Source organism: Eupeodes corollae, chromosome 1, assembly GCF_945859685.1.
Source record: "Eupeodes corollae chromosome 1, idEupCoro1.1, whole genome shotgun sequence".
In the NCBI taxonomy this organism is placed as follows: domain Eukaryota; kingdom Metazoa; phylum Arthropoda; class Insecta; order Diptera; family Syrphidae; genus Eupeodes; species Eupeodes corollae.
The window spans coordinates 41,183,535-41,202,398 of NC_079147.1; the positions used below are offsets into that span (position 1 = coordinate 41,183,535).

Sequence of the window (18,864 nt, forward strand, 5' to 3'; positions counted from 1 at the left end):
CCCCCATCAAATGATAAGAAATCATAATAATGTACATATTTCAGAGAGATCTCATAAAAAATCTTATTAAAACAACATGTAATGATGACCTTTTTCATTTTCAAGACTCTGGAATCTCAAACTGAGATAACCTATTATGCTTTTGATAACTGCTTCCTATTTATATTATTAATTGTGTATATTCTCATAATTGACAATACTAATTATACGGTTTAATGATAAAGTTGTTCGTTTATTTGGTTCAATAAATTTAATGAGATGTTAGTATGTATGTTTGATGACATGTTATTTTGTTATTTATTTTTCATGCACTTATTTTTACCATATCCGAATAAGAAACTTTTCAATTTCATAATTATTAGAAATTATGTTCGTCTCAGACACTAAGTATGGTCTTAAAATTGAAGGAGTTTTTAGAAGAAAGTATTTTTTGCATTTACAAATATTAAAAATTTTAAACAAAATTCAAGTAGGAAACATAAATGAAAACTATTTGTTGAAAAGTAATAATATGAAAATGTAAATGGATTGGCCAGTATAAGTTTTGCCCTAATTTTCAAGACACATTCCAAAAATTGAGACGTATTAGGTTCAAATTAAATATAACAATCGATATTTTCCAAGTATTGGTCCTCTTTTAAGAAATTTATATGTGCAGACATAGTATGTTTGTACATAGGTATTAAAGTTAGGATCGGGTTACATATCTCCGGAGACAAACATTGTTACGGGCACATCGTTTAAAAACTTCGCAAAAGGAAGTGAAATTTCACCAAGAACATAAACTATGCAAGGCAAGAAGTAATTCTTTATTCTCTTATGCAGAAAAATGATCATCTATTAAAAGTAACGAGAGTTTAAAGTACAAATTCTTTAATAGCTAAAAAGTGTTCAAAAAGTACCCGGAATTTTTAATTTTGCGGGTCTGGAGAGTCCGAAGGTCAAAATTTGTTGGTATACATGTCCCTAAAGTATGGTGTCTATCGTAGTTGTTAAGGTTCGACGTGTTTTTATGAGCTAGGTGATTTTTGCTTGTTTAAACAATGTATGACCAAAAAAATAATCGCATGAACATCGCTCAGCAGGAGCTGTTAAATGACGTCAACGACGATCCAAGTTTGCTTGAAAGGGTCATAACCGGTGATGAAACATGGGTGTACGGTTATGATATCGAAACCAAAGCATAATCGAACACCTGGAAGCATCCAACGTCACCAACGAAAAAAGAACGTCAAGTCGATTAAATGTGAAAGTTTTGCTTACTGTTTTCTTGGATTATTTTGGCATAATGCATCAAGAGATCTTACCACAAGGTCGTACGGTTAATAAGGAGTACTACCTTGAAGTTACCCATTGATTGCGTGAAGTAATCTGAAAAAAAACGCTCAGATTTATAGAAACACAATTCATGGCTTTTGCATCACGATATCGCACCTGCTCACTCGTCGTTGCTTGTTCGTAATTTGTTGTCCAAAAACAATAGCGTAGTCATGCCCCAACCTCCATATTCACTAGATATGACTCCGTGTGGCTTTTTCCTGTTTCCAAAGTTGAAGTGACCCTTGAAATGACGGTTTTTTCCTCGATCGAAGCAATAAAGGCCGAATGGCTGAGAATGCTCAAGAACATATCATAAAGTGAATATCAAGACTGCTTTGAAAATTGGAAAAAAACGCTGGAATAAGTGTATTATATCTGGGGGGACTACTTTGAAGGGGACCACATTGATATAAACGAATAAATAAATACTTTTTGAAAAAAAAAAGCAAAAATTCCGGGTACTTTTTGAACACACCTCGTATATCTGTTCCACTATTATAGAAAACCGGGTTGTGTTAACATCTTTTTTTAAATGTCTACATTTTAAATTTTTTTATTAATTTGCAGATTCCGCATCACTTCTTTATTTCTGAAGTTTTAAATAAATAGGTCTTTTTCTCACTTTTAGGTTAGTTTACGTATTTTTTTGCAAAAATTGTGTCTGTTTAGACGAAACGATTTACATTTTTGAATAGCTAGTAAAATGCTTCATATTTAGAGTACTGTTAACTATGTATAGCTAAATGTTAAGAACTAAAGATTACCTTAAATTTTTGAAAATGTGCTAAAAGTCAAAATACCCTACAAGTCAACAACAAGTAATACTTTCTTTTCACGTATGATACTTCTAGAACTTCACAATTTCAATTTATTCTACTCAACTAAGCTTTGAAATAAAGAACAACATCTTACTTTATAACAAGAAAGAGCGTACCGAGGATTTGCAATGTTATGTCATACTAAAGAAAGGTTTAAGAATTTTTGCATTAGTGATGAAATTAAATATACCATCATTATTATGAGTATATAACAATACCATAAAGTTTCAGCCCAAGGGCATATAAATACCTTTTATCAGATGGGGGACCCTATACACTTAACATAACCCCTAATTTTGGGGCACCGCTTGAAAACGTTCTTTAATATTCTGTAAAGAAGGCTGAAAAAATTATGATTTTGTTAAAAAACTGTTGTATAGCAATGTAAGCCCTATTAAAGAGCTAAAATACAATGGCTTAGAGAGGTTTTTGGAAACCATAGCTTTTTAAAAAAATATTGTTAAAAAATCTTCCAGAGGACTGAGGTCATATCCCTTCTAGATCCGTAATTAATTTAAAGTTTATTGCAGAAACACCATATTGGTTAACTCAAACATAACGAAACTAAGAGATCGGACGCAGTCCATAAAACACATTCAGGCTTGTATTTAAAAAAATGGGTTAACTACGTGTTATGACAATAATCCCAAACTCCTTCTGCGTTTATTTAACTTCCCATATGAAGAATTTGTAATCGGTCCGATTTGTCGAATTGAAAATTTTTACTTTTCTCGACGTTTCAAGGTCCTAGAATCCAAACAAATGATTGTTTTGGGAGATGTCTGTGCGTGCATGTGTACACACGTTAGCGTCGTCCATATATCTAAAGAACCAGTGGTGATAACGACTCCAAATACCTAAATGTTGTTATACAGATAGTAATGCAAAAAGGTGCTAAAAGTACTCTCAAAAAATGGTTAACCCAAAATATTTCACGAACTAATAACGCTTCTTCTTCAATTAAAGTGTCTGTTATATATTGTGAAGTGATACCAACCTAACAAACTTGAAAACAATTTAACGAATGGCTTACAAAACATAATACGCAAAATTGGTAGATTCTCGATGTCTCGTGAATAAATGAAAAATGCTTTATTTTTTTTAATCCAATCTGTATTTTTTTACATGAGAAATAAAAGCTTTCAAGAAAAGCTACTAAAATTGGTAGAAATTGGTTTTCGACTAAAAATCTCAAAATTCATCATATGCAAAATATTTTTGGTAGTTTTAAGATTATTTTTTAGAAAAATCCAACTGGCATCTTTTTTAAAAAAATATTTTTATGAATATTTTAGTAAAGTTTTAAGCAAGACAAATTGGCAGACTAGATGCAAATAATCAGTGCGGGTCGCATTCCAGCTTCTTTTTTTGAATCGAATAGGGAGTTATTTGCCTTCTGACACAAAGTTTTAAATCATAACATATCTATCAACAGATTAGCTCCTTTGAACATATGAGATTATCCCAATTTGCCCTGTGGACGTATTTGATTTAAAATTTGTTTGATATTTCGGTTTTTCAGATGAAACTAATAAGCAACTAACTTTGGGGTTTGTAAACGGCTTTGAATTGTTTGACTTAAAAACAGTACATTTATTTACGTTTAAATATTATGAGAAGATTAAATGGCTTTTTAGTAGTTTTTAAAAATATAGATATCTTTTGTTGGCCTTATTCTTCTTTTTATTCTTGAGTACCTTCAAGAGCTATAAACACTCTCCTCTTTATGCAGTTTAAGGCCTGCATTATTTTTTCCTACTTAATTTTAAAATTTGAATTACTGTTCACTAAATGTGCGATGTATGTATAATATTTAATTATAGTTTTGTCAGAATCAGAATAATTTTTTTTTTCATTTGTTCAATTTAAATCCAAACAAGAAACCGATAAAAAATCAAACTGCTGTACCAATTCAAATATAATGTTAATCTTATTAGTAAAATTGCAAATCTGTTACACAATTTTTGACCTTCAGATATTAGATTTAATGTGAGCTCAACGTTTAACTTAACTTAAAAATGTAACAATGATAAATTGCACTTGAATGTACTCAATGTCACCTTATCGCAGAATGCTTCTCTATATCGAACGTTAACTAATTTTGATGGAACTGGAGTGATTTGTTAATAGCTGGCACTTTAAAAACGGTGGTACAAATGTCAAAATTGACACTTAATTACTTTTGCAGTCTATTTATGATATTCTGTAATAAACGAAATATCTTTGCTATAAAAACAGCTTTTAATTCTAAAAAATCATATAAGTTTTTAAAATGGAAGAATTAATGAATGCACATTTTTTAGCTTCTTAAATATGCGCATCATATTGAATCACATTCATAAGATGAATAGAAAACCGAATCAAATTCGTTCCTGAAGAGCATAACACATCGATGTATATGGCTGCTTCTCTTTGAGGCTACTGCACCCCATTTCAGAATAATAAGTCAGTGTAAACGGACCGTAAAAATCCTATTTTACTATATACGATATACCTATTTATTTTATTTAATGCATTGTGTTGGAGGGCGAAATACCATGTGTATTATAAGTTTGTATAGAAGACTGTCATACATTATATACTTTCAAATTTCATTGGAGTCGCGCCCTCATATTACTCAAGTCGAACGTCAACGACAGCAGAGTGGCGGCGGTATAGCCCGGCGGCAACATTTGGTTTAACAGAAAAAGTATATCTTTTGTGGGTTGTGCTGTTTTCTTTTTATTTTTGACATAGAGAATCTTTAAACGTCATATTGTGGTAAGGCTTCTATGTATTTCACATGACGAAACTCGGAAACTTCCTTTTTCTGATTGATTATTAAACTGTCATTTTTTTATCATAGAGAGATCTGTTTGTTTAAAAATATCAATATGGGAACTGTTGTTATGAGTCATTGAAAAATTAAAGAAAGTGTGTTTGTTATGTCAGAAATTTGACTTTTATCAGTCAAAAGGAATTCTTAAGTGGCGCTAGTTTCACGAAAGGTTGATAATACGATTTTCAACACAAGTCCAAAAGGATTAAAAAACCCATAAAAAAAACACAATATCGTACGAACAAGTGTCAAATGCATTCTCTTTGTCTACATTTATTAAAGAATGTGTAAAAACAAAATCCTTCAAAAGAGAAAAACACACAAAATACCAAAAGAAATGAAAAGAAAAGTATTATATATGTCACATAAACAAATTGCAAGTGACATGTTTTTCTATATATCGCAAAAAGAAACATTCAGCCATCCGAAATAAATGCAAACCTATCAACTGTGTGACATTTGTGCACTTCTTGTTTATTTATGTAACATTCACTCACGTCACTACTTGTGTTGTACAAATGAATTGCCGCCTATGGCGAATATTTGACATTTCTTGTCAAAAAAGAATTGCAAAAAAAGCAAAATACATTGGCGCGCTTCTGCTCGTTTTTGTTGGATGATAGACATTTTCTTTTTCTTGTCTTTTAAGAGTTGGCGCTTATACTGTCTAGTATTCGATCTTCGAAATGTCATGATTAATTTCTAGAACATGACTAGGAAAACAAAAATAATCATTTTTTGAAGTTGTGACTTGTGAGTTCTCCTTCTCTCGGGTGGGCGACATTTTTAGTGTTATGTTCGTTCGCTGGATAAATTATGATGCAAGTCATAAGTACCTAGATTTCATGTGCGTTCGTTCCGTGTCAACTTTATGTTGACATCAAAATCTTGTTCGCACATTATTCAGTGCATGAATTACAGAAGCTACCATCTCCCTGGAAGTAAATATATCCTAATGAAGAAAAAGAATTAAATTAAGGTTGTCCGTCTAGCAATTAATTAAAAGAAGTTGACATATTTTTGACTGGGAACATTTTAGTGATCGTTAAATGAATAAGACTTGATTTGGAAAGCTAAAAGAAATTAATAGCTGGGTAGACATTAAAACAAAATTAATGTAATTTTAAATGATGATAAATGAAACACTTATAGACGTAATATTTAGAATTAGCTACAAATTTCAGAATAGAATTAAATTTCGATATGAAAGTCATTAATTTGTTGGTTTAGAAGAAAATTTAAATAAAAAAGGTTTGGACTTAGCCCTTGAGTGTGAAAACAATATCAACCGATTTGACGACCATAACATTCACCTGATTCACGTAAAGTAGCTAAGTAATACATATTTTCATAATTATAAGGAGTTGTTCGATTTGCACGCAATCCATTATCGTAAATGGCAAACATTAAAATAATATTTTGCCTTTTCGAAGTTTGACAGGTGTCAAATGACAGCAGTAATAACTTGAAACCACCATAATTTACAAACCCTAAGTTGTTGCAAAATTGCATAATTCTATGCAAAAACGGAACTATATGAACTAAGAAAGTTACAGTCATTTTATTGCCTTTAATATTGTGACAATTATAACACTTCGTCATGCACCATTTCCAACCGCACCTAAAAGTTAAATCCGAGTCGCGTTCGTAGAGTCAAGATTCAAATTCTAATTTAATGTTTTTTTTTAACTTTTTTTTTCATTTCTGAGTCATATAATTTTTAAATGAGTTCAGTAGCAGCTAAATTGATATCCAATTTCAATTTCAATTGTTTTCTATAGAAAGTGTTCCGCGTATTATTATTCGATTAGTTCCACACACTTGTTAGTAATAAACTTGGAATTGCTCATTTTAATAACCAATGTCTATACTCTATGAGCAGTGTTATGTTAAAGGCAAGTCGAAGTCGAAACAATAATTAAAAAAACAAAACCTATGAGTGGTGTTTCGAACAAAGGGAAAAATGATTTAAAATAAAAAGAAAAACAAAAATCACACTTTGTTCAAACGTGAGAAATAAGAAGTTGCGTCCGTGACTAAGATGTATGTGGCAAGTGGCCCTTTAACAATGTACTTACATTTGTACTCCTCTACCATAGATGCAAAATAAATACAAAAACTTGTAGTAAAAGGTATAGTAAGAAATACAAACTCATGAATGACGGACCTTTGGCTGGCTTCACGTTTTGTTTTTGAATCTTTTTTTTTATTCTATCCCGTGCCTGCCAGATGGGCAGAATTAGAGTATATTTGAAATCTCTAAATAAGTAACCGAACATACCCACTATTCTATTTTCATTCTCAGAAGTTTACGGGTCAGCTTTTGTTTGCTTAAATTAAAAATTGTATTTAAGTAAAAATTGAATTTCAATTTAAACATTTTTTCAAGCCATACAGATCAGTAAAGCTATTTTTGACTTAAATTCAAAAGTTTTCCTTAAAAGGTAATTTAAAATCTGCAGTTAATAAATTAAGATAAGATACTGCTGCTATACACAGATTATGAAATAACAGAAATTGCAATGACAATACAGTTGTCAGATCGAGATCACGATATAAACGATCTAAAGCGAGCACAAAACTTGAGCCAACATTTCAGATCGGTCTCTGAACGCACATTGTGGAATTCTTTTGTAAATAGCAAACTCTTTACATTTATATTTTTTATTTCAGATGTAAGAGATGTTCAATATGTGTTGTAATGTTGAGTTAGATTGTTCATATTCCAACAAATCGAGGGTCACATTTATTTGAAAGCACAAAATTCAAGAACAATCTCAGACGATTTTTTAACTTTGGTCAGAAACTAAAAATTCCCAACATGAATGCAATTAGATATATACCATATACAAACGTATATACATAGTTCCTGTGTTATACAATTTCAAAAACCTCAAAAACCATAGCTAACTGAAGAAAGAACATAAAATTTTGTAGTGTATTTTCGAATATTATACAATTTTGAATGTAAAGTATAAAATTCACAGTTCTTAATTTCAGAGGCGTTATACTTGCCTATTTTTGCACTTTACATTTTTGTAAAACTTTGAAAACTGCCAAAGAGAATACAAGGTAAAAGTAATATCAACGGATATAATCACAAAATGCGACTTACGTGATCTTTGACCTTCCAGACACAAGATTTTTGTGAGACCTTACACAACGTTTATAACGCAAAAAGGATTGTTTAGACGAGTTTCTAGCTTATTATCATCTTTTCCAGGTGAAATCTTTATTTTACTAGACTGCAATTGGCCCGACTTTTCTCTTAAGTAAAGTGATCATGCAGAAGATGGTCTGTTTATATGAATCTTTTTCGAAAAGTTCTTATTTCAACATCAAAAGAATACAATAAAACCGAATGTTTTTAAACGATTTATTGAAATGTTAAAGACATTTTAGTAACTTAAAAAAGAATTTCAAATTGTATACGATTTTAAGAGCATAATGTGTTTTTTTTGAATGTCTACTTTTTTAAAATTGTATTAATTTAATAATTCCATCCATTGTTAATAATTTGAAGGTTTTGTGGATATTTAGCACATTTAGAAAAAATTAAAATCTCAAATTTGAGGCGATCTTAATAAGAGAGAAATTGTTAACTATAGCTACGGAGACCATATTTTCCGAGACAAAATAATGAACAGTATCCATAAAATGAAAACTGTTGACCTGTTTTCAAGTTTTTTTTTTATTTCATTGAGTAATTGTTAATAAATATAATAAAATGTAAATGAATTAATAAATATAGTATAATTATGTATATTTATGAAATAAACAAAAAAGAAACCATTAACGATAATAAACAAAACAAAAATAAAAATAACTCAGTCTCTAACTTATTAACAAAAAAAAATCTTAAACTCTTTTATATCATATTTGCTAGTTAAACACCTTTCAAATCGAATTAAAATATATTAGTATTGTTAAAATAAGTACTTTTCGTAAAAACAATTTTTTTTAAATTAATTCGGGCTTTTAGGTTTGTCCATACATTGTTTAAAATTGAGAAAACTCCCTCTGCCCCTAGCATTAAACCCAGGAAGGCATAAACAAATCTTTACGATTTTTGAAATGTTTTCATACTGTATTATTTTTTTATTGAAAAACTTGAACATTTCGACCAACCTATCTCCAGCACTTATTTGGCTCTCCTTCCATTCAATAGTCCACTATCGACCAAATATTCACACTACGGCAGATCTTAGAAAAAAACCAGGAGCTTCAAATCGATACCCACCATCTCTTTATCGATTTTAAAGCCGCTTATGACAGCATCTATAGGGAAGAGCTCTACCGAGCAATGTCTAGTTTTGGCATCCCTGTCAAACTTATCCGTTTGTGCAGAATGACGATGGAGAATGCACGCTGCTCTATCAAGGTCGGAAAAGATCTCACCGATACATTTGACGTCAAAAAAGGTTTTAGACAAGGCGATGCACTGTCATGCGACTTCTTCAACATCGTTCTGGAAAGCATTGTGAAAAACTCAACCGTCATCCTAAGGTTTTTCTGGTCAAACCGTATATCAAATAAGGTCCTACATAAAAGAACAGGCCAGGAACCTATATACACTGTAACGCCAAGGCAATGGATTGGACGTACGCTTCGAAAAGGTGGAAACCGCTCACACAAGAAGGAAGAAGAGCTGGCCGACCGAGAAGTACATCATTACTCATACGCAGATGATATTGGCATAATTGGAAGATCAAAGCGTGATGTCAGTGGAGCGTTTTTTAGCATTGCGATGGAAGCGAAGAAGATGGGTTTATTGGTCAATGAGGGCAAGACCAAGTATATGCTGTCATCAAAAAAGGACACTGAACGATAACGTCTTGGACAAAACGTCACCATGGACAGCTATAACTTTGAGGTAGTTAAGGACTTTGTCTACCTAGGCACCGCTATTAATGCAGACAACGACACCAGCGCTGAAATCAAACGAAGAAATACTCTTGCAAATCGATGCTTCTTTGGACTTAGAAGGCAAGAAGGCAGTCCTCTCGCGAGCATCTAAAATCACCATCTTTAAGACACTCATCGTCCCGGTTCTCATTTATGGCGCTGTGGCCTGGACCCTGCCAAAGAAAGATGGGACCGTCTTAGGATGCTTCGAGAGAAAAATTCTTCGGGTGATTTTTGGTCCCGTACGCATAGTAGGAGAATGGAGGAGAAGATATAACGACGAACTGTACGGGCAACGGCTTAGATGGCTAGGTCATGTAGAGCGGATAGACATCAACGCTCCAGCCCGGAATCAAATCCCGAGGGACGGCGCAGTAGAGGAAGACCGCGACTCAGGTGGTGCACCCAGGTGGGAGAGGATCTCAACCAACTTGGCGTGCGAAACTGGAGACAGCTAGCTAGGGACCGAGCTGGCTTTAGACGCATGTTGGTTGAGGCCCAGGTCCGCCCGGACTGTAGCGCCACCTTAAGTAAGTAAGTAAGGATGATCACCGTAACTATAGCGATGAATAAACCAATTAAAATGTTTGAATAAAGTAAAATTCTTGAAAATTGTTAACTATAGTTAAATAATAAGAATTAAAGGTCACCTTAAATTTTAACGCTAAAAAAAAGGTGAGACTTTTAATTTTAAAAAATGCTTTCAAATTAATAACAATGGATGGAATTATCAAATTATGAAAATTTTAAAAATGTAGACATTCAAAAAAACACAAATTTAAATTAACAACACTAATTATCTACTCACTTTTTGCGTTTTCTGACTACTCTACCTAACTTATGGTACTTCTATGACTTCACAATTTTAATATATTCTACTCAACTTAGCTTTAAAGTAAAGATGAAGGTTTTTTCACAAAAAAAAAAATTTGTTCCAAGGTAAAGCCTAAAATACCGAGGATCTGAAACGTTGTGTCACACTATTCAAAGGTTCAATGTTTTTGATAACATGTTCAAATTTATCCTCTCATTTTCCCAATATTATAAATATATTTTTATTTAAACCGAGAGCGAGAATAATTTTTTTAAGAAGATGCAAATAAATGTGTTACAAAATTTGAATTTGCCAGAAAATTCTCCAGTTGCTTTCTCAGCTTCTATTATTTTTAAAATGACGAAAACAAAAATTGATCATCTCGAAAGTTGAGAATCGAAAGTTGAGACTGTCAATTCTGTAAACTTATAGTAAAGAAAAAAGCTCTAAGGGTTGTTGCAGAAAAAATTAAATATGTTGGGTTAGGACCAACACCTGAATCCAAAATCCTTTTATGTTATTCTTCATGTTTTGGCAGATATAAACTTTGGTCTTCTTATAAGTTCAACTCAATTTGTGTGCAAGTCAAGGCAACATATATTGACAAATCATTTAAAAGTTAAGTTTCTCACTAGAGAGTGGGTCAAACTTCTATTTTTCACGATCTGGTATGATCAAATTCTGGATTTCTAAACACTGTAAACTTAGAATAATTTATACCAAAACGCTTTATGGACAAAATATCTCCGTAGGCAAGGATTAAATGCAAGAGCTCTGGCATGGCAGCCTTATGTACATATTAACCAACACACGGGTACCACATAATTTTACAAAAACCCTTGTTTAAAAGAAAATATTTAAAAAAGTCACATACAACTTGAAAACTAACAACTTTTTAGGAATATGTACAAGAAATTCATTTTCATTCGATAAATTTGACTGCCTTAGAATGTTTTGTTAATGTAGGGTTCGTAAAAAATTGTTTCAAACCTTATTTTTAAAAATATTCTGGGTTTTTAAAATTGTATGCTTATTTTTTACATTATCAAATTTCAGACTATTTAAAGCGTTTTTGAAATATAGAATTTTAACCAAACAGAATTTGAAATACAAACTTTGTCCTCCACAATTTTAACCACACAGAAATTTGTGCATATAGAATTTTGTAGCACAGAATTTTGACATACAACATTTAGTTAGAGTATTGTTCCCATGCAGTATTTCGACTCACAATACTTTCAAATCCTACTTAAAAACATTTGTCTAAACCTTATCCAGATGTCTTAACATTCAAACATTAGGGTACAAAATTCAGAAGTAAATACGCAACCTAATGCAGCAAAATAAAAAAACGAAAGTAAACACACACAAATTTCAAACTTTGCACGTTTCTGCATTTCTTCGATTCTGACGTAACTTCCTCATCTATTCCACATCCGTGATTCCTAGAACATATTCCAATTAGTTGGCATCATATACAATCGGAAACACAGATCAATTCATTACAGAAATGTACGCGAGATGTAAGCGCGCTTGTTTAACATATTTCAAACTTAAATAATAATTATAAACAAAACAACTTTTCTCCTCTTGATATTAATGATTATTTTGTTTGTTCTTCTTTGCAGAAAATCAGTGCCCTCAATATGGAGAGGTCAACCAGTTGGGTGGAGTGTTTGTGAATGGACGTCCCTTGCCGAATAATATACGTCTGCAAATAGTCGAACTGGCCCGGCGAGGAACTCGGCCCTGTGATATTTCCCGTCATCTGCGAGTCAGTCATGGTTGTGTGTCCAAGATTCTTGCAAGATACCACGAGACCGGTTCGATTCTACCGGGAGCCATTGGAGGCTCGAAGCCAAGGGTAACCACCCCAAAAGTTGTCAATTACATTCGCGATCTGAAGCAACGAGATCCGGGCATTTTCGCTTGGGAAATTCGTGACCGTTTGCTGAGCGAGGGAGTTTGTGATAAGACCAATGTTCCCAGTGTCAGTTCGATTTCGAGAATTCTCCGCAACAAATTGGGTTCGATGCCACACCATTCGCCTACAACTGCGTCGGCGGCTGCGGCACATCACCATCACCACACGCACCTGTACAACTCTCTCTATCAAACCTACAATCCTTATGGAATGCGGTCAGTTTCGTGCAATTCTCCATCCCCTCCACAAGGCCAACTCAGACCCTCGCACTGTTGGCCATCGTCGCATTCTGTCCAGGACATTCTTGCTCATCAAGCGCAGGCAGCCAACAATGCCCTGCGAAACAGCTGCAATGGCAATGTGGGAGTGGGCGTGGGAGTTGGAGTAGGCGCCCTTCCGGCTATGCCAACGGCCGGATCACCAGTTGCGACTCACCTCGGCGTAGACGAAACCAACTACTATATGTACATCCAGAACGCCAGTATGATGCATCATGGCGGAATGATGACGACTGCGACGGGATTGTGAAGTTATTTTAAATTTAAAGTTAGATTAAATATTTTATGTTTTTTTTTCTCAATTGACACTTTCAAGATTAATTAATTTAAATTTATTTTAGATATTTTTGGTAGGTTTTTTAGAATAAGATTAAGGAATAATTTTGAGTTAGGTTATTTTTAAATATGCAAGTTTTTGTTTTAGTAAATTAAAAAAAAAGTATTATGTTGAGTTATTTTCTTTATAGGAAACAAAGTGTATATTACGAATATGATGTAGTTTTTAAGGAATTTAAAATTTTGTTTAATAACAATTTACAAAAAAAAAAAAAACCATAACAGTGAAGCATTGAAAATACGTAATTTTTTAATTATATGCCCACATCAAATGTGAATTTATTATTTTAAGTGCCTATATTTACAAAAACCCTTAAATATATTATTGAGAAATTAAATATTTACAAGAAATAAAAATAAATGTTTTTGTTATTTCTTGAATTAAAAGTTTATACGAAACGGATCCGTAAATTAACTTGAAGCTGGTTTAAAAATTGGGCTTGAAATGCGAGTCCACAAACACAAACAAAACATTAATATTTTCAAATGTGAGTAAGTATTTATTTTTGTTAAAGATTGTAATTTAATGAGCTGCTGAACTTGGTGGAGATTTAATAGTTTCCCAATGCCAATCATTCCATGGGACACATTTCCTAAGGCTATCCATGAATGCTTCCTCGTCTTGGCATCTTGCAGCTGAAGCTGGTTTTCTTAACTCAGAACATACCCAGTAGGCAGTTGGATCCCAAAAATTCCTATAGAATCTAGTGTGGATTTCCTGGCTGGTTGCACATCCGGGACGACCATTACCTCGTGGGGCAGCGATGGTGGAACTTATTGCCAAGATGAGCAAAAGACTGCAAATTACTGTTTTAAAGTTTATTTCAATATAGATTCTTGCGTACAGTTTCTATAAATTTCTTACCAAAAAGTTTCATCCTGATGAAAATTTGCACAATTCTTCGAAGATAAATGATCTTGAGTTAGTGGAGTAAGTGCTATTTATAGCAAACTTTATTTTTTAAATAAATCTTATCGATAAAAATGTCTTGTTTTATTAATCGATTTACTTTTACAACTGATAACATTGATTGAACTTGAAATTGACAACATATCGTTGATAATATCTGATGTAAAAGAATTAACAATCAATTATTTATTGTCTTTCGCAAAGAGAAATCAAAACGAATATTTGTTGAAATATATTTATTTAAGATTTTGTTATGGCTTTTTTATTCGCTGATGTTTATATTCTTGTAAAACATTAATTATATTATTTCAAAAATGTTTATACACATGTAAATACTTGAGGAAACATAAATTTCAAGAATTCTTCAAAGATGAGTAAATATTGGATCATTGTATATCTAAAGGGTGTTTTTTTAGATTTGAAGTTTGTATGTAAGAAGAAATAAAATGCTATCGGATTTATATGCGTACACAAGCGACTTAACCCCATTACAAATATTTCTGAGTATTCGAGGAGTACATTTTATATCTAACATTTTATTGTGAAGTTGTTTTTAAAAAAGGAATAAAAAGTTCATCTTATCTTAGTTCAAGCTAAATTCGAAGTAAAATTAAAAGGGAAGATTAAAATATTTATAACCAAAAAGTCTTTAATGTCAAGTGCAGGAGATATGTATTTTTAGGACATTGCCAAATTAAAAATAAGTAAACTATAAGAACAAAAATGGCCCATCTGCATTTATCATTATTTTCAGTTGAACAAAAATAAGAAACAGGTTATTTTCAAACACTCGTAGTTTTAAATAAAGAAAAATAGTTTTGATTTTATGTTTGCAATATTCTCACAAAATAAAGGTTTTTATTTTGTACCATTTTACTGAAATCAATTGATTAAAATCATTTGAGACTTCTTGATTTCTTTGTATTTGTTGAAGTATTTAAGTTTTTAATATTTTTGTGTTTATTCAAAGTAGATAAAAGGTTCATAAATATAAATGAACTTCGTCGTTGAAGAAAAATTTCTTGCGAAAATTGGGCTCATTCGCCGAACGTGCGATACGATTGATGGCAACGATGCCACTTTGCCGAAAAAGCAGTAACTCTACTGCACATGTCCTAAAATCTAAATCTACTGCCACTAGATTCAATGTACTGCATTTTTTGATGTTTAATAAACCTTCTCTTGGACAGCTGTTTAAAAACGTAAATACAAATAACCGCTGTGAAAACCCGCCGAACGAGGCCAATTCATTGTATACTTGATATGATGTATGAAATTATTTTGACGATTTCGTTCATAAAACAAATCTCTGTCTTCGTTTCTAAAGTGTTCCCGTTTTCTGCGGAACTACAGGATTCTGAGAGCTTATTTAATTTGTATATTTACTGTGTGACACTGACAATTCCTCATTTTACAAGAATTATTATTATAAAAAAAAAACAAATATCTATTAAAATCAGAGTACACTCCAATATGCACATTTTTAATCTCTACGTGGATGTCATAAGAAATTTAGAAAGCTTTCAATTCATATTTTAGAATAGCATTTCATGAATAAATAAAGTAAATTCACTGAACTAGGAACTGATAAATTAAAAAGGGATGTTTTACATTTTTATGTAGACATTTGTAACCAAATAAAAAACGTTTTGATTTTAATGATACATAACTTTAACTGCTGAAATAGGTACATACATAGATTCCATCAATATATCCCCTTTTAGAATCCTTTCCCTATACTGACAGTAAAAATTAAATAACGAAACAAACAATCTGAATAATTTCAGTAAATGTCAGACTGTCCTGAGCTTTTTGAGTATGTATTTCGAAAAGTTAACTTTTAATGATAGAAAGTCTTTCAAAAAAACGTTTAGATATTTAGCAAGAATTCCTATATTAGATTTTAATACATATCCGTTTAAAAATGTACATATAAATATAGTTTTAAAATTATTTTCTTTTATATTTTTTGTTCGATAAAAACCTACTACGGAAAGTTCCAATCTATTGCTTTTGTTTTGTTATGATCCACTGCGCTCTTCCTTTTTTGAAGTGGCAACGCTGGTTCTTGCACGAGTTGGATTTTGAAAGCCACAAAACCAAGAACCAACTCCGAAAAAGTTAAACCAGATTAAAAATTACAATTTTGAAATTACGCCGCCCTGATAAGAATAATTGACAAACCATAGATTATTAAAATATCAAATTTATTAATATTATGTTCATTATATGAACATTAATTAAAATTTTAGTTCTTACACCAATATTATTGATGAAAATATTGAAAATAATTTTATGCATAAACCATAGTTTAAAAATAAATTACCACGATATTCTTTAAATATTTTCATACTTGTAAAAAAGCGTAAAATATGTTTGCATGTGTTTAGATTCAAATGTCTGATATAGTCGAAAACACGACAGTTTCACTATTCATCTTAACCAAGGATTCGACAAATGAAGTTCTTTTAGCTGACCCCTATTTGGAGCCATCGTCAAGCATCCGAAAAGTTTCATTTTACACTTGGTCTCTATCTCTCTACACTGCTAGTCATAAGGTTAGAAGCAGCCATTTTTGAGAATTAAAATTGATATTTCTCCCGTTACATAATGAATTAGAAAAAAACAACCATGGTAAATGAGGGACTATGGGGTTAACAATAAAATATAAGATTTGGCAAAATATAAATTTAGCTTACGGAACTTTCATGGCAAATTGTTAATTGAGTCAAGAATATGCGAAAATAAATCGGGTCGTTAGATTAGAAGCACATCAAATAAATGGAAATAAAATGCAAGTATTTGTATTTTGTTATGTATTTTAGCTTTTATTAGGTTTTTAATAATGTATGCTACCACCAGCCTTCATAATAACTTCAAAAATTCTATCTTGTAAACCATTTTTTCACTCGAGTTTTTTAATAAATAACCTCTCGGGCTGCGTGTATGGGAGCGTTTTCCTGCTGAAAAATCCATGAAATTGGTCCAAAAAGCTTGCTAATATTGGGAAATACTGATTCTAGCAAGACTTTGTATCTTTTTCTAGTCATTTTGTATCTTGGATTACCAAGTCGATAGCGCCATACAATAAAATCGAGCCCCATACGATAACGCCTCCTTCTTTGCTATGATGACGGTTTCAAAATCACTGTTCTCTCCTCAGGTCCTGAAAAGAATAATAACTATACATAATCATTGGGCCCATCTGGGTTAAATTTGTTCGTCCCAAAGAATAACCTTCCGCCAATCATTTTCTGTAATTCCATTTTGCACTCTAGCTCATGTGATCTTTCACGGATCACAAGCGTTGTTTCTGCCTTGCGTCGTTTATTGGTGGTTTTTTCTTAAGCTTCAGGCGATTTAGTACCCGTGGCATGATGGTTAGTGCGTTGGACTGTCATGCTAGAGGTCTTGGGTTCGATCCCTGCCTATGCCATCTAAAGTCTTTTCACGGGTACTGCCTCTTGCGAGGAATTGACAAATTCTGCAAGAGTAACTCTTGTCATGAAAAAGTGCTTTCTCAAAAATTAGCCGTTCGGAGTCGGCATATAAACTGTAGGTCCCCCCAATTTATTAAATTCAGGCGATTTAAGTGTTTAGCATGGCGAATCGTGCATTTAACAGTAAATAATTGGGCCTTAACATAAGCTTTCTCCCTAGTTTTAGCTGCCTAAAGAGCTGAATTTAACGCTATTCATAAGGCAGAGGAAGTTCGTTTTTTAAATATTTTTTGTTTATAATAATTGCTGACACAATAATTAGTCGACTTTTTTCGGGCCATAGCAAAGCACTAAAGACCTTTAGAGTAATTATTGCCCTTTTCTCCACTGTCAAACATTTGTTGTTGTCCATTTCTCTTAACACTCAATCAAGAACAATTACTTTATAAATTGTACCGTTTTTCCGAAAAAAAAAATGTATGCACTTCACAAAACAACGTTGATTTATCCACTGCTTCAAATCCAATGACCCGATTTATTTCCGCTTAATTCTTGACTCTACTAACAATAAGCTAAATCTCTTCTTTACCCAAATTTTATATTTTGTTGTTGACAAAATAGTTCCTTATATACCTTAGTTGTTTTTTTTTTCTAATTCATCATATAACGGCCGAAATATCATATTTTAATTCTCGAAAATGCCTGCTTCTAACCTTATGAACGTCAGTGCATATTAGATAAATTAGATACATAATTTACATTAGTTACGCGGAAAATTAAATGCAACTAGTTACACGTGACTAATGGGTAACTTACTGTTGCCAGTGCCACTTACGTTGCCATTGCCAATTGAACTTTCCTGCATACAATTGCATACTTTAAGCTTCTTGGAATTCATCATAAAGCATTTTATTTTGTTAAAATAAGGAATACATTTAGGCGTTAATTTAAATTGTCTACGTAGTAATAAAAGCATTTTATTTTTTGAAATAATAAAACATTTTTCCACGGTTACAACTTATTACACGATGATGGGGAATATAAATTCACATGAAAAATAACCTAACTCATTTTAATTGAATGTAAAAGGTTTAATTTTGTTTAAAGTTTAAATATAAGAGTTAGAACAAAGAGGTGGCCCATTCTGAGACTAGAATAACCCAATGAAAGCTTACATTTAGCCAAATCTTTCTGCCGAATATGTTTTAATTCTAACGTGAGGATTTTGATTGTACTTGAAGTTGAGCGTCGAAAATCTGAAAATCCTGGAAAAACCTCAAATAATTCCGTATACATACTTC

General features: G+C 32.1%; 2 protein-coding genes across 2 annotated transcripts in view; one reads left to right on the plus strand and one right to left on the minus strand.

Moving 5' to 3' along the window:
* The window catches only part of LOC129942432 (paired box pox-meso protein), a 50,582-nt gene extending 37,058 nt beyond the window's left edge, over nt 1–13,524 (plus strand). Inside the window, exon 2 of the mRNA XM_056051357.1 lies at nt 12,304–13,524. Coding sequence (XP_055907332.1) covers nt 12,304–13,127 — 824 coding nt within the window. The 3' untranslated portion in view covers nt 13,128–13,524. The remainder of the gene's footprint in view (nt 1–12,303) is intronic.
* A 168-nt stretch (nt 13,525–13,692) lies between these two features.
* On the minus strand, nt 13,693–14,194 carry LOC129942433 (uncharacterized). Its single transcript, XM_056051358.1, has 2 exons — nt 14,079–14,194; nt 13,693–14,020 (listed from the first exon to the last, which is right to left on the minus strand). The coding sequence occupies exons 1-2, from the start codon at nt 14,089–14,091 to the stop codon at nt 13,737–13,739; spliced, it is 297 nt and encodes a 98-aa protein (XP_055907333.1). The 5' UTR covers nt 14,092–14,194; the 3' UTR covers nt 13,693–13,736.
* Nucleotides 14,195–18,864: the final 4,670 nt, after the last annotated feature.